Below are 16,917 nucleotides of genomic sequence, written 5' to 3'. Positions count from 1 at the left end.
AAATCAGGCCAGGCTTAAGATAGAATTAGATGCTGACTACAAGACAGAATTTTAATATGAACTGAAAACAAAGGGCAGACATCTAGTACAGCAACTCACTGGAAACCATTAGGAAGACACAGGAACACTCAAAGGAGGCAAATGGTATCAGTGACATCAGTCCTTGGTTCTCTTCTCATCTCTTTTCCTCTCCCTCTGTCTCCAATTGAATATCTCTCTCTCTCTCTCTCTCTCCTCTCTCTCTCTCTCTCTCTCTCTCTCTCTCTCTCTTTCTCTCTCTCTCTCTCTCAAATCTAGGACATCTTTGTTTCCACGCTACAGTTTTATTTATGTCCTTCATTTGTTTCTGAGAATCCAGAACCATATCGAGATATTTAAAACATGATTTGAAAAGGAAGAAAAGAAAACTCCTCTGAGAAAAAAATCATCGTAACACATCAGTTACTTTCTGGTGTTCAGTTGAAAAGAGCAAAGTCATTTAAAGGAAATTAACTTTCTTCAACCCGCTTCCTCAAAATCTCCAGCTTGCCTTTCAGGGATGCCCTGTGGAGGTTTGTGTACACACCCTGTGGTGAGAGAGTGACATTTAGGACACCGGAATAGGACGTCCAAACCACAAGCTGCCTAAGTAGCTGGACACACTATACATTTCTCTGTCGTGAGTTGGTCCTCTGAAAAGGTTTGAGCGCCTTTCAAAAGTTCAAGATTGGCTTTTGGTGGAGGAAATAAGTGAAGGAATTTCAGCCAACTAAGAAATAGATTATTTTGATTAAATGTCAAAACAAAAATAAAAACAACAGCCCTTCCACTGTGGCAGTTCTATAGAGTGGGACTGTGGAAAGATGGTGCCTATTTTAAGCTAGAAGATATCTGCTTCTTGAGGATTTTTATTTTCTATAAATTTTCTGTGGTTAACATGGGTTTAAAAATGTGTTCCCATGATTGGTATTTCATATTCATTTATGCAAAATTATGTAACACTTGAAAGAGAAATCCAAACTTTCAGGGATTGTGGAACTACAAAATGTTACAAATATTTGTAAATAATCCTGTCTCTGTCATCAATGATCCTCTATGTGGGATATGCCCTTTTGGTAGTTCACTTTCATAAGACCTATCTCCTGCCTTAGACGATCAACTCAGATATAAATGGTTGTTTTCTTGTGGTTCGATGGTTTAGGGAAGGGCCTTGGGGCAATTTTCCATGATTTACAGCTACTATCTACACTAGAAAATGCCAAGGTAGGATTGCACACTTATCCCAACACTTTCATAGCCTTGCTGGACACGTTGAACAACATAGATATTTTTCAGGTTTCTTTAGCCTAAAAGTTAAACTTGATAAATTTTAATAATAATGCAAGGGTCTTGAAGGAGACTTTGATCATTTGTATTTTAAATAAAAAAAGTCATTAAGAAGAAATGTATTTATAAAATTATGTAGAGGACAAAGAAGATTGACAAGAGTGGGAGGGGTGTGGAAGAGAAGAGTGGAGGAGTGTTAAAAATGCACGGAATGTACATTATATACACAGAAGAAAATAGTCTATGTAACATAGTATAATAAACATTTAATAAAAATGAATAGAATAGAAGAGCCTTGATCTCATTGGCACAGGAGACAATTTCCTGAAAAGAACACCAATATCTCAGGCTCTAAGACCAACAATTAATAAATGGGACCTCATGAAACTGAAAAGCTTCTGTAAGGCAAAGGATACTGTCAACAGAACAAAATGACAGCGTACAGACTGGGAAAAGATCTTCACCAACCCTACATCAAAATGAGGCTTAATATCTAAAATATATGAAGAACTCAAGAAATTAAACACCACCAAACCAAATAATCCAATCAAAAAATGGGGTACAGAACTAAACAGAGAACTCTCAACAGAGTAATATCGAATGGCCGAGAAAAACTTAAAGAAATGCTCATTGTCCCTAATCAGCAGGGAAATGTAAATCAAAATGAGTCTGAGATTCCATCTTACATCTAAAAGAAAGGCTAACATAAAAAACTCAAGTGATAGCGCATGCTGGCAAGCATGTGGAAAAAGAGGAGGTGGGAGTGCAAGTTTGTACAACCACGTTGGAAATCAATCAGGAACAGCATGAACTGGAGGGGTCAGCAGCTCCATAAGGAGAGCACTTTGGAAATCAATCGGGCACCTTCTCAGAAAATTGGGAATAGTTCTACCTCAAGACCCAGCTCCACCATTCCTGGGCATATACCTGAAAGATGCTCCCGCATACAATAAGGACATTTGCTCAACTACATTCATAGCAGCTTTACTCATAATAGCCAGACAGTTGATGAGATGGAACAGGAAGGGAGCTTACCATAAGATACTTCAAATGACTCCACCCAGCAGGAGATCCAAGCAGATACTGAGACTCACAGCCAAACTTTGGGGTGGAGCACAGGGAGTCTTATGGAAGAGTTGGGGAATAGAAGGAACTGGAAGGGATAGGGGCTCCACAAGGAGACCAGTTGATGCAACAAATCTGGGCTGCAGAGACTGATGCACCAACTAAGGACCACGCATGGTGAGGACCTAGACTCTCTGCTCATACACAGTAGACAGGCAGCACAGTCTCCTTGTGGGTCCCATAACATGAGGAGTAGGGACAATTTCTGACATGGACTCTGGCCCCTACACGTTGATCATTTCCTCCTGGTGGGCAGCCTTGCCAGGCCACAGAGGAAGAGGACACAGGCCTTCCACATGAGACTTGATAGGCTGAAGTCAGGTGTTAAGGGAGGAGGGCTCCCCTTTATGAGGACTAGGGGAGTGAGGGAGAGGGTATGAGGGACTGGGAGGCTACAGAGGAGGGGGCTACAATCAGGATGTAAAGTAAACCAATTAAAAAGCAAACAAACAACAAAGTGAATAGAATAAAATATTCACCAACATATCTTTGCTTCCCTTGAAGTCCACACAACATTCCCTTTTATCTAGAAGTGGAGGATGAGGCAGAAGCCCTTACCGACTTCCCACTTGAGAAGGCTGTTGTCCTCCCTCTCCATTTTTCCAATGGCGTACCAGATACAGGCCATCCAGTGTGCCAGGAGGGCGAACATGGACATGAGGAGGGTGAGGACGATGGTGCTGTGCTGAGAGTAGCGGTCCAGTTTCTGGAGGAGGCGCAAAAGACGCAGCAGCCGAACAGTCTTCAGGAGATGTACAAGGGACACCTGTGATGGAGACAGAGCGGCACAGCTTGGAAGCTCCATTCACAGCAGAGCATTTTCTGTAAGCCATACCCAAGGTGGAAAGTTTCTGAAAATGAGAAGTGACGGTGGCTTCACAGTGCTGGCCACGCTGATGGGTGTATTTGCTCCTCACATATTGTGTAAAGAAGTGAGAGGGCAAAGCAAGGTAGGCTGAAAGCTACAGAGGTAACTCAATTTTCCCTTCGAAATTTGAACTTTATTAACTATAGTTGACTTTGCTTTCTTCCAGACTATACACAACTAAGATATCCTGAGTATAAAACTTCTCTGTCACCTTGGGCATGTTTTCTGTCAATTTGACTTTCCAGCTACAGTAATAAGTAATCCATAAATAGTAAGTGAACATTTTAAAGTCATAATAAAGTTAACTTATGATTTTTCTGGTGTTCATTTTCTGAGGCTAGGTTTTCATGAAACCCACACTGACCTGGGAAAATTCATCTCTTTAATTCAGCTGACTCAAAAGCTTGAGTAAGTATCTCACACTCAAGTACCAGTGGCACCTTCTGTGTCATTTGCTATACTACCTGGTTTCTAACACTATTGATGAACAGAGGAAGCATTCAAGTGAAACACTCAGACTCCATGCTTCTCTCCAGAGTGTTCTAAATGCAAAATCAAGTGGGACGGAAACTTTCGGTGCCTCTCCTATGCCTGCTGTCTTTTCTTACAGTTAAATTACAGACTTTCCAACTCAAGGGCTGTCTTCCTGGATTTAGGCCTCAGTTGAAAGATACACACCACTGGTGAACACAGGCATGGTGAGAGTCACTGCTAATGACAGTGCACCTAGTACATGTTCTCTGGCCACTTTTACAGAGTTCCAGAGAACATTCTGAAGCAGAAAACACAGACTATCAACTCACATAGAAATAGAGCTTGATAGACTCGTTGACCATTTATTTTCTTGGTGGGAACCACAAGCAGAGGAGATGGGCTTATAGCTTGTGGCTATAACAAGTCTCTTCTTTACAGAATATAATCACAGACAGGTCAACATCTTCAGGGTGACTGCCTAGAAATCAGGTGGTCAGTGGATTTTAATTCTCTCCTCTGTTACCCAATATCCTTTATCTCTAAAAAATTATGTAGAACATTACCCAGTGTTTGAAAGACTAGCAAATAGTTGATGTAAGAATGAATCAACAAACAATGAATAGAAAGATCACTAAGATATAAGATACTCAAATGTAAGCATATAAAAAAGGTCAACACACGTCCCCTGGAGGGGGAGACCCGGTGGCACTCAGAGGAAGGACAGCAGGTTACCGAGAAGAGACTTGATACCCTATGAGCATATACAGGGGGAGGTAATCCCCCTCAGGAACAGTCATAGGGGAGGGGAATAAGAGGGAAAGGGGAGGGAGGGAAGAATGGGAGGACACAAGAGATGGGATAATCATTGAGATGTAACAAGAATAAATTAATAATAAAAAATTAAAAAAAAAATAAAAAAGGTCAACAAAATTGTTCTTAATCCCTGCCTTGTGAACAATTCTGCATTTATTACAATACAATCATTTCTTAAACCATTTTCCTCCTCCTTCTCCCTTCTCTTCCCTTCCCTTCCTTCCCCTTCTTCCCTTCCCTCATTTCTCTTCCTTTCCTTCCCCCCTTTCTATTTTCCTGCCTGCCTGCACCAGGTGCCCCTCATGTGTGAACGTCACAGGCTAACCCTCAGCAAAGGGTTCTCTCTTCACATGGTGTGGGTCCCTGAGACGTAATTCAAACTTCAGCATCAAGCGCTTTGACTTGCTGAGTTACCTCACAGGTCTAAATAGAAGTGGGTCTTTTAAAAAATTTAATTTAATTTTAAAAATTAATTTATTCAGATTACAATTCAATTGTTCTCCCATCACTCATATCCTTCTGTTCCTCCTACCCTCCCACCCCCACCCTATTACCCCCCCTCCCCCTTAGGTCCATGTCTGAGGGGGATCTCCTCCCCCATTTTATGGTCACAGGCTAGCTCATCTTATCTTGGTAGTCTGCCTATTCTTTCTTTGAGTGTCACCGAGCCATGGTGGCACTTGTAGAAGTGGGTCTTAAGGGCACCTGGGAACCTGGCCTCTATTGTGCTATTTTATTCTTCCCAGTACTCTCTATGATTTCATTTCCTTCAGAGCCAAGATCTCATCTACCATTTTATCAGGTTAGGGTGGAACACATGACCCCAGGCTAGGATTTTGTAGTCTCTACTTTATCATCTAAAGAGTTATTGTGAATAAAGCTTGCTTGATAGGTAGTTGAATTTGATAGGTGACAACTTTTAGGTGAAGTGAAGCCTGGTACTGAACTCTCAGTGGGGAAGGTCATATGAATCTAGTGAACTCCAAGATTACATACCCTGGAGACATGCTGGGACATTTCAAACAAACAAACAAATGAACAAACAAAAATCATTGCTAAACTTGCACACACCAGAGCCCACCACTTTCTGCTGTGAATGAGGACTCAGGCTTTTGACGGCTGAGAGAGCTCATGATTCTTGCTCCTTTTTGGATGACAATCCTGAATTTGCCATGAGTAAGAATTATGAGCTACTTGTGGACAAGTCTATCTATCCAAAGACTCTAGTTGCAGTTTTCACTTTTACCAAAGGGATATAACTGTCTCCTGGCTGTCAGCTGGGGAAGCAGAAGTATGTTTGAGAGAGGGGTGGGAACCAAAGAACTTTCCTGATGCCAACAATTAGTCAAAGTATTTAATAGACATGTTTTCTTTTTAAATTGCTCAAGAACTGTAAGATATTTTTTGTTCCTGTTTTGTGATGTTTTCAGTTTTGCTCAGATGGTAAATAATCCCTACCTTGCCTTTCCACTTTATCTGTCATTCCTAATTTTGTCTCTCACAGAGCCTTTCACAGTGAGATGAACAGTACAGCTCTACAGATGAATATATGAAGGTATTAAAAACATTTGCCAAAGCCTACATAGCACTTGCTGATGGCTGTACTGCGTTTTGGGTTTCTTGTATGGAGATATATTCACTGGACACACTTTAAGTCTGGTAGGAGAAGCCTTATTTTTAGTTTCTATGTCTAAGAACATTTCTTATAACTTGTTCTCATCACATGGAAAAAGAACAGAATATCTTGAACAAGTTTTTCTGTTCAAATAGAACATTTTATACTTATTAACTTAGTTAAGGTCAGCAGATTTGTACTTCTTTTAAAATAACCAGGCCTGTGAAAAATAGGAGCAGTGTCTCTGGAAAAAGTTTTCTCTCCCTCTTGTCTTCCTTTCTGACTTACAGCATGCACAAAGCATTTATCCAAGAGCCAATGGACTGAGCAAAAGGGGGATCAGTGAAATGATTACCAAGTAAGAGAACCTTGCCTGTTAACTTAGGCAAATGAGGATGGTAATAGTATAGAAGCATATTGAATATTTCTTGTATATAATTAATATTCTACATTACATATTGAAAATTAACTTATTTCAGTACCCAGAAAAAAATAGACTGTAAAATTTTATTAATATTTAGTAGTAAAGCAGGAAATTAATTTAAATTCAAATGGTGTTAGACAGAACTTATTTGACAAGTTGACCAGAGAATTAATAATGCTTTAACAAACATTTTGTAACATATACTCCTTTTAGATTATTTTGCAGCTTTCCAAAGTTCTTGTTTTATTTGTTTTGTTTTTGTTTTGTTTTGTTAGTTTTTTGAGACAGGGTTTCTCTGTGTAGGCTTGCCTGTTCTGGACTTGCTTTGCAGACCAGGCTGGCCTCGAACTCACAGTGAGCTGCCTGCCTTTGCCTCACGAGTGCTGGGATTAAAGGCATGTGCCACCATGCCTGGCTCCTGAAGTCCTTGTTTTAAGTCATTGCACTTTCATTATAGCACTTAGCTAGGTAAATTCTATCGTAAAAGGTGCTTTAGAAATCCCAGGTAACTATTCAGTACTGGGTTCATTAATCTTATGTGCTAGCTTTTCCTCCCCATGATGTCATCCTTAAACTCCTAACTCAAAAGAAAAAAAAAACATAAAAATAAAATTTGTCCAAGAAAGGCAATTAACAAATATGTAGGCTTGTATTAAGCACTTGGGACAGAACTTGTATATTCATCTTGAAGCCAAGAAGGTCTACATTTGAAACCAGTCACTTTGTTACTTTTTAAGCCAGCTCATTAAATTCTTCAATATGGCTTCTATGTCAGAGTATCAACTAATATAAAAATTTGTTTAATTTGAACTAATGTTCAATCAATTCATTTTGATAGGCTAAAGTTAGTTATTATAGTAAAAACCATGTGCCAAATCAAAATGGTCTTCCTAAAAAAATCTCTCTGGACATAAGGAAGCACTTGACAGTTTAGAAGAAGTCCATCACTGAAGGGAAAAGTAGTTACGACTGCAAATGGAACACTTTTCTCCCTGTGAGCAGACATGATGATAAGAGGCTTAGAAGAAGAAAGAACAGAAAGTAGAAGTGTTAATCAACTCATGAATCTCAATTTATATTGTGTGGTATCGTTTAACTGGCTGAATTCCCTTACTCTATTTCCAGTATTCCTCTTTGGCTGTTCAGTCTTCAGTTAGCTTTGTTAATGAATAATGAAATTATGAAAAGAGACAGAGTTAGGGATCATAAAGGGAGAAGAAATGTTTTGCAATTCTCCACCAAATTTTCCAGCTGAGTTCATTTTAGGAATCTAAAGTGAGGCTTCTATGCACAGAGGTGGTTTGGTATTAGTGGATTTGTGTAGTAAGCCAAAATTTAGGGCAAGTTCAGGCTTTCTTTCTGTATATGCTGTCTTTGGTTCTGAAGGTATCAGAAGGAATTCACTTCCTCAAGTGGAGAATCTGGCCTGCCTCTGTGTCACTGGACATCTTAGCACCTTTATTACAGAGGTCACAGGGAGCACAGACTGTCAAGGACATTTCACACCAAGTATATGCAAATCAAACACAGCACTGAAAGGCCACGTGGAAGATGTCTCTACTCACCACTGTGACATTGAAAGCATACAGGAGGTCAAAGGGCAGGGCAGCAATCAAATCAATGATGAACCACGTGGTGACGTAGTGGATACAAATGGATCTCGCTTCAAAGATAACTTGGCCAGACTTGCTGACATAAGTTGTTCGGAAATTTAGAATAATATCTGCTTGAGGAAAAAAGACAATTGAGAAAAAAATGGGAAGATGAAAAAGTAAATAATAATAATAATGAAAAGGGAGTGAGGAATCTGGGAAGGCGTGCAGTCAGGGAAAGGTTTGGAAGAAATGCTTATACAATTATACAAAATCGAAGAAAAAGTAATTTTAATTGGTATCTTTATGCTTTCAAAGTAAATTAATGAAAAAATACTGAAGAAGGGCAAAGGACACTTGGGATACCATGTTCAAATGACTGAACAATTACAACCATCAGAACAGTTGTGACATTATCGGGTGTGGAATATTCTAGAGCTTCTCTGGGGATTGTTCCACCCCCACCACAGCAGTAGAAACAAAGATATCCAGATCATCTTAGCCAACAGCTGCCATGTGCATAATAGTATGTAATTCCAAAAGTTTAATAAATTGTTGTTTAGATAAGAAATTCACCCTTGACACGAAGTCATGTCTCTTAACCAGTGCAGCAGTTGCTTATTAGCATCTATAGCTTAATCATTCCAGTTCTGTTCTTGTATTTTATGTAATCATTTTCAAATATTTCCTACATAATTTTTTGTTGTTATGTGTTTATTGAGCCTTTTACCACACCAATACCTCCACAAGTCCTAGTCAAAGGACAAGCCCATAACCAATCACACTTTCTTTATTATTATTATTAACTAATTAATTTATTTACTTTACATCCCAGTTGTAGCCTCCTCCCTCCTCTCCATTCAGCCCCACTCTCCTTCCCTCTCCTCCCTTCTCCCCCACACACCCATCCCAAGCTCATCAAGTTGCCTCAGGACTGAGCCCATCCACTTCCCCTGTGGCCTGGCAAGGCAGTCCCACCAAAGAGAAGCTTTCTTAAGTTCAAAGCCTTTCGTGTAAAAGTGAGTATTTCTTGGGCTAACTCTTACTTTCTGGGTTAAATAAAATAAAGTTGTGTGTTTTCTTGAAGATCAAGTGCATATATATCCTAGGGTACACACATAGAAGAACGTCACACATGGTAGCTGACTCTAAGAGAGAGAAAGAGAGTACTCCATGGACTGTATTTTGGGGCAATATATTGGTTCAAGTCCTCACAAATCAATGGGGGAACTCAGCACCTCAGTTTATGTAACTAGGAATTAAAGTAATTACAAAACAATGAAATCTCTGAGTGACATAATGGGTCAGCATTATCTGATGGGTTGGGATACTCTGTGGCTAACTAAACTATTAAAAACAAGAAGAGTGTTCTGTGCAGTGAAGGATTTATTGACATCATGATCGTGATGTTGACTCCTAAAAGCTATGCATTGGTTCTGCCCCATCAAAAGGAAAGGAATCTGAAGATGCAAAGTTTTGTTAGGGGGATTGGATGGGGAAATAGAGGTGAATATGATCATATTTCATTGTATTTATTTATGAATTTCTCAGGAATAAAGAAAAATATTTAAAAGTGTTAAAAATAACCAAAAACCAAAAATTTAAACATTATTCATGGTTATGATCATTATTAACTTGGATTTCATTTTTGTTTTCACTTTGTGCTCACCCTTCTGTAATAGGCTAACCCTCCAAGGCCCTGGCCTCTCTTCTGCAACCAGGTATTTTGCCAGTAAAATTTGAGAACAGAGGTAGGTGGAGCCATTGCCTGGCTACACTTTAATCCTGGAGAGTGACTTCACTGAGGGGCCTAAGCAGGCAAGCCCTCTGAAGAGATTTTTCTTCATCTGGTGACGGGATGAAAAGATAACAAGTAGAAAATAACAGTCACATCATAGAGCTACATAGCAAGAGCAACAGGTGGCCTCAAGGTGTGCTATGAGAAACTCATGTGTAATATTTGCAAAGGAAATAGCTGTGGCAGAGGAGCCATGATGGTGGCTTAAAAACAAGCAGTACTTCCAGCTTCTGTGTCTCAGAAGCCAAACACCACAACACAGGTCCCCAGTGGCGTGTGGAACTGTCAGGGGGGGGGGGACAAGCAGAGGAGAATGTGGCCCAAAAATTGATGTAGAACAGAAAGGCAGTTTGAAGTGACCACGAGGAACATCTTGTTTCTCAAGTAAAACCTTTTTAAAAGGCAGCTGTGGTGAAGTGCATGTTGCTTTGGGGAAAGTCCCTACTCTTCCTCTTGGAACTTGCAGAAAATGTTTCTATGATGTCTGAACGGCTCCCACATGTAATAAGACATGGTGAAGCAAGCTCACTAGAAAAGTATGCAAGGAGATTCCATTCGGAAGGAAGGAATGGTGCTCACTCTGAAGATAGTGGGTCAGGTGGTCACCTACGGAGGTTCAGGGGACTCAGGCTCAGGCCACGTTATCCACACAGTTGACTTAGCCTTGTGAATCAGGCCTGTGGTAAGTGGAACAGCATGAAACATGCGGGCACAAATATCCTTTGGTTTCCTCCTTTTCTAAGGGCTTTAGAGCCCAAGCTGACAAGGAAAGAAGTATACAACCTGGGAGGGAGCATTTGGCCATGGCTACATGGTCACCCTAGCAAGACCAGCACACAGCCTGTCATTTCATTCTCTCTCTGTCTTTCTCTGTCTCTCTGTCTTTGTCTCTGTCTGTCTGTCTGTCTCTCTCCCCTCTCTCTCTGTCTCTCTGTCTTTCTGTGTTTCTCTCCGTCTCTGTCCGTCTCTCTGTGTCTCTGTCTCTTTCCTGTTTTTTTCTATTTACTGAGTTGGTTTGTATATACACACATACATATATTGTCTCCCTTTTGTTCCATCCTTGACTTTTTTATTTGTTTGTCACTCTTCTCTCTCTCTCTCTCTCTCTCTCTCTCTCTCTCTCTCTCTCTCTCTCTCCCTCCAATGGTTCATTTCTTTTATTCTCTCCATATACACATCCTTTTTCTATTTTTCTATATTTATGGCCTCCACTTCATACTTATTTTATTTCACTTTATTTACTTATTCCCTGTTTACTTTTTGAATATTCTTTTGGTTTTGTTTTCATTCTTTCTATTATCTCAAGATAGAATCTAATCTCAAATTCTACAACCAAGTCACAGGGACAAAGCCAGCGTGGCACAGACATAAAGCAGACATGGAATAGAATAGGAGACCCAGAAACAACCCTACCAATGCTCAGTTAACTGACTTCAATATGGCTGCCAAAACCATACACTGGGAGAAAACAAAGCAAAATAATGATAACCTCTTGTTAACAAATAGTGCAAAACAAACAAACAAACAAACAAAAAACAACAACAACAAAACCCCCCAAAAGTAGGATCTTCACATGTAGAAGACTAAAGCTAACTAGATCCTAATTTCACCCTAAATCCTTTTCCTGAGCAGGAAAAGGAAAGGGAAGTAAGTGAGGGGATGGGGAAATGAATAATTAAGATTCATAATGCATGTGTATGAAACTTCCAGTGAATAAAAAATAGAAAATGCATCACAGACTGTAATATAAAAGCTGAATCATTCTAAAAACATGTTCAAGAGAAAGAAAATGTGGACTTGAAACCACAAAGACATGAATTCTTCCAATGACCATTTGGGTTTAAGGGAGAAATGTGAGGTCCTGCGAACACCACACTTCACTGGAATGCTGAAGCTTGCACTTCAGCCTCTGTCACATGATCACACAGCCAAGCTATGTCTGAGTTTCTTGTGTTATACAGACAGTGAAGCAGTCAACAAACACTGTTTTACACTGAACATCTGTGGTTCCTGGCTATGCAGCAATAAACCATGCACACATATGCCGCATCCTTTGTTTTTTGTTATGGGTGAGATGATATGATAAAAGACTTATAGTAGATTGTGTTTGTAGTTATAAATAGCACCTATGTATTCAGCAGTGTCCAATGCTATTTTAATTCTGCAATCTCATTGAAACAACATCAAGATGTCCACAGTTTCCTTATCCCTTTTTACAAGTAGGGAAATTGAATCATAAAAGAAATCAAGTAACTTGCTGAATGTTATGCAGATGACAATAGTACACACATCCTTAAATTTCTTAGCTAATCAACATAGGAGAAGTTGCACTCTACATCTCTGAGTTCCAATTCAGAACTCTGGGTTTTGTGCCTTGGTGGAGACCAGTCCCATTAAAAGTCTGGAGTCATGGTCTCAGTGACTCCAGTCCTCAAATTATAATTGTTCTGGTCTATGATGAATAATGTAGCATGAAAAACTGTCACCATTAAACACCACATTTCTTCAAAAGTAAACATACCTGGGCATTTGCGTTGTTAATATTGAGAGCAGGCAAGGGTTGTGCTGCACTCACATAAGATGGAAGTGCCCAGGTGGTTCCTCCCACAGGGTAAGATGGTCCGATGGTCCAGTGCCACTGCAGCACTGCGCCTTGCCATGTTGGCAAATAAGTAGAGAGGAGGCCACAAGACTCTTAAATGATGTGAGCTTTGTATAGCTCTTCTTCAGTTTTCTAACTTTATGTATTTCTACAGCAGCTGAGCAGTTTAACAGATGCAGCCACCACTTGGGAAGGGACGAGTGCATAGCAACGTCAGTGTGACTGGAAGAAAGCTCTGGCTAAGTAACCCAGTCTTAGTTTTCTGCATCAAAAACAGTGTTAGTCACCAAACCCATAGCGAAGTTTGGTTCCCATGGTACAGGCTGACGTAAGCGTATGAATTCATCATAAAATTCAAAGAATGGCTGTCGATGTTATATGGCACAAGTAAGAGATTATTGCTGATGCTTTTAGTTAAATATTTCAAAATAGCTAATATAACTTCATGTTATTCAAATAAGGGCATTATGACTATTGGAGGTCTGAAATATGTCAGCAATCCCTATGCAGCCATTATACACCACGCGAACAAACTGACACTACACTGGGCTTCATGCATATATACAGTTACTATATGTTAATTGAAAAGTAGATACATATTAAATTAAAGTGATAGACCTACAAAGATGACTCAGCATGTAAGAGTACTTGATGCCAAGGCTGATGACCTGAGTTAGATTACTCAAAAGAACATGGTATAAGCAGAGAACTGATCTCACAAAGTTATCCTAGAACCCTCCACACATACGCCATGACATACACGATCACATGCACTAACAAAATAGACATATAAATTTAAAAAAGAAGTTTTAAGATAAAAAATAATTGTAGTGACAACTCCTTGCACACTTACTAACTGATCACCTTGTTGTCACAAATTTTACAGAAAGCCTATGGTGTTAATCTATATGCTGGCACACTTTCATAAATATCAACAACAAACAAACAAAAAACCTGAGTAAAGTGAATATTTATTTAATTGGCAGAGCAAACCCTTTTAAGGCTATGTGTTTATGCAGCAGAAAAAAAACCTACACATTTAGACTTCTAAATAGAACAACAGCTATTGGGTGAGCCATTACATGGTACTAATGTAGAAAGCTTTTCATGAGACAAATTGTTAGTCAGTTGACTTTACTCGTGAAAAGCAGCCTGCTATCTCCAACTTGAAAAGGAAGCAATCACAAACTTTCATCAACAGATAGTGGCAATACTACAGAAAATACTTAAGGATTTGTATGTATTAGCCTGCTTTTGAAACTTAAGCACTGTTTATTTTCAAAGAGGAAACCTACCTACATTATGATCTAAAGATTTTATTTTCCAGAACCATGGTAAAATGGTACAGTAATTGCTCTAAATAATTAGTAGCATTTTTGAGCAACTGACATCAAAACAACAATAATAAAATACTTTTGTCAATGATAATAAAAGATGCTGTTCTGGAATATTCACAAAAGTCTTCACATTTGCCAATGTGTACTTCCAGTTTGCTATTGGAAAGACTGACATCACACCAAAGTTTCAGAACAGTCAAGCAATTGCATAATGAAGTCCTGCAGATATTATCATGAGAGAGAGAGACCCCGTTTTCTCCCCAAATCTAAAAGAAAATAGTGTTGCAACAATGGATTTTCTTATTGGGAGTAAAGTGGACTGGTAAAATGAAATGTATTTATAGTTGCAGTTCTTATATCAAATTTTTTCCCTGGAGTCATCCAGGTAAAAGAAAATTAAACCAAAGTTACAGAATTGCGTGTGAGAAGTGAGCTAACTTTGGAACTTCTAATGGAAGTTGACAGACTCTCTGCTTCCCTTGCTGCCAAGGAGACTCGAGTGATGTTCAGGCCCAGGACATGGTGTTGTAAATATACCCATGAAAGAGAACTGTACACACATTTTTTTCAGAGAGGGAGACACAGAATCCAATAAGACTGTGATGGAGAAGTTGAGAGATGCTCATTTCTGACACAATCATTACAGACTCCTTGGATACTGTTGACTTCACAACACTAGTCTCAGCCAATTTTCCCTACTTTCCAAAGAGTCTTGATCATTTGAGTAATTAAATATTCCAACATTATAGTAAAATTTATAATCTAGCTGAAAGGCATCAGGAAAGTTAAACTGTGAGCCCTCTGAAAACAGAAATATAATGCTTATGAAAAGCCAGAAAGAAGTTTCATTAATATTCCTATGCAACTTTTTTATTCTATGTACTAATGCATACAATTATCAACGAGAAACACATACATACATTGTTATATTTGCTTATGACATTTCATGGATTGAATGCTTATATTGTGAAACTATTTGGGAGATATTCTGGAAATGTAAGTAGCAAAGTAGTGCTGGAAATAGATCATTAGAAGCACATTTTCTCTGGACCTTGCATGTCTCATTCTTCGCCATCAAAGTACTAAACAGGCCGTATCCTGCTTAGCTTCTGACATCAGTGATTGACATGCTAAGGGTGGTATGTTTGCAGACCAGCCCTTACTCTGAATCCTTTCTGCCAAGATGTGAACAGATCTTCCCTGTTACGCCTTCTCAACTACAATAAACAAAAGTGTCCAAATGTTTAAAATAAACCCTTTCAGCAGTCTTTCTAGAATTCCATTCATGGCAAAATAGAAAACATACAACATTTGATCTAAGAAAAACTCTCCCAAATCCATAGAAAATTTACTGAAAATTATTTTCCTTCTCAAAATATATGTTCATGTGTTGACATTGACACATTATCCATTGTGGTCCATGGTACAGGGATCTTTTGTAATGAACCATTAGCAGAGAGACAGAGAGTTATGAAAACTCTGTGGTTTATAGGCTTTACAAAGGGCTGATCTTAATCCACTGCACCAAAATGAAGATATAATTGAATTGTCTGATGATGCATATCACAGGTAATTAATTACATTCTGAGATAATTTGTCTTGTTGCCTTCATGTTTTTTATAGCACAATTAAAGACAAACAATAGAGAAATAATGGATATGCTGTTTTCTTATTTTGAGACTTCCAAAGTGTTTCTTTTCCCTCCCACTAACTAGTTATGTGTATGAGCTGAGAAACAAAGAAGTTAAACACATCTTTCCTCTGAGCTTGATTTTCTGTAGAGCTATGCCACTAGAACGTGCACAGTTCTATAGAAAAAGGAAAGGAAGGTGGCAAATTTGATACAGCATAAATTAGTAGATTATTTATTAGACTTCATGTCAGGTGGGAAATAATTTAAAAGCCACATGGGCTTACTTGCTAAAAAATAAATTAAAATATAATGGTGTGCACAAGAGTATGTTCACTGTATATAAATAATTACTAACTTCATTTAACTGTTTCTTTAAAAATTAATTATGTGATACAGCATGGGTGGAGGGACATTTAACTAAAGCAGCTCTGGTTGGCTTCCTAAAGATACTCTGTTTCCATTGCTTGCAGAGTACTATGTGACACATTTGGACCAAAAGGTGTGGGGACAATGAACAGAGAGCGGATTGATCAAGAGGCTTAAGGGATAACTAAGCTTAACAAGGATTAGAATGAACCATTAGTGTTAGGTACAAAATTTCCTATGATCTGACGCCTGCTCAGCATGCCAGTATGCTTCTCTTTTTCTTACTCTAAAATTAGAGACTTACGGAAAAAAAAAAAAGAGCAATAGGCCCAGTGGGTGACAGCAGCATGTAAGAATAATGGGACTCACAACAAAAATTAGGGGAAGAAGGGACCAGATAAGATGAAGTGATCATACTGATGCTTGTTCCTGTTTTGTGTAGGTGGAGCCACTGCTGTCCTGGGTCCTCATACTCACCATCATAACCTTAACCTCTCCCCATATATTGCTTCATCTGAAGGCAAAGGACATAAAATTCCTGCATCTTAATGGATTGCGTTATGTAGTAATTCCATATATTGTCCTTTGAGTGAGAATGTGTTTGAATGTGTGCTTTCAAGATGGTGGCGCTCTTTAGGGAGATTAAAGAGACTGTAGGAGGTGGAGCCTTACTCTAGGAAGCATGTCACTGAGCAAGGACTTTGAGGGTTTATAACCTCATCCCACGTCCTTCCTTGTTGCTGCCTACTTCTTTTGTGCTTATAAAATGTGGTTTCTCTGTTTCCTCATGCTCCTCATTCAGGCCTCAGGCTTCTGCTGCCACACCCTGAATGGACTGTATAGCCACTAAAATCCTAAGCTAAAGTAAACTCTTTCCTCCCTGAATAGCTTTTGGTTAGGATATTTTATCACAGCAACAAAAAGAGAAGGGACTGTGGTGGTTTGAATAGTTATGGCCCCTACAG

The 16,917-nt window shown here is 39.0% G+C and overlaps 1 protein-coding gene across 1 annotated transcript in view; it reads right to left on the bottom strand.

Annotated features, from left to right (window-relative positions):
- The window catches only part of Kcnh8 (potassium voltage-gated channel subfamily H member 8), a 385,997-nt gene that overhangs the window by 119,933 nt on the left and 249,147 nt on the right, over nucleotides 1–16,917 (bottom strand). The window contains exons 6-7 of the mRNA XM_051153057.1: nucleotides 8,190–8,347; nucleotides 2,989–3,196 (exon numbers count right to left, since the gene is read on the bottom strand). Coding sequence (XP_051009014.1) covers nucleotides 2,989–3,196; nucleotides 8,190–8,347 — 366 coding nt within the window. The remainder of the gene's footprint in view (nucleotides 1–2,988; nucleotides 3,197–8,189; nucleotides 8,348–16,917) is intronic.

Source organism: Acomys russatus, chromosome 11 (assembly GCF_903995435.1).
Source record: "Acomys russatus chromosome 11, mAcoRus1.1, whole genome shotgun sequence".
In the NCBI taxonomy this organism is placed as follows: domain Eukaryota; kingdom Metazoa; phylum Chordata; class Mammalia; order Rodentia; family Muridae; genus Acomys; species Acomys russatus.
Note: the sequence above shows the minus strand (reverse complement) of the source record. Positions and strands in the feature narration are given on the sequence as shown.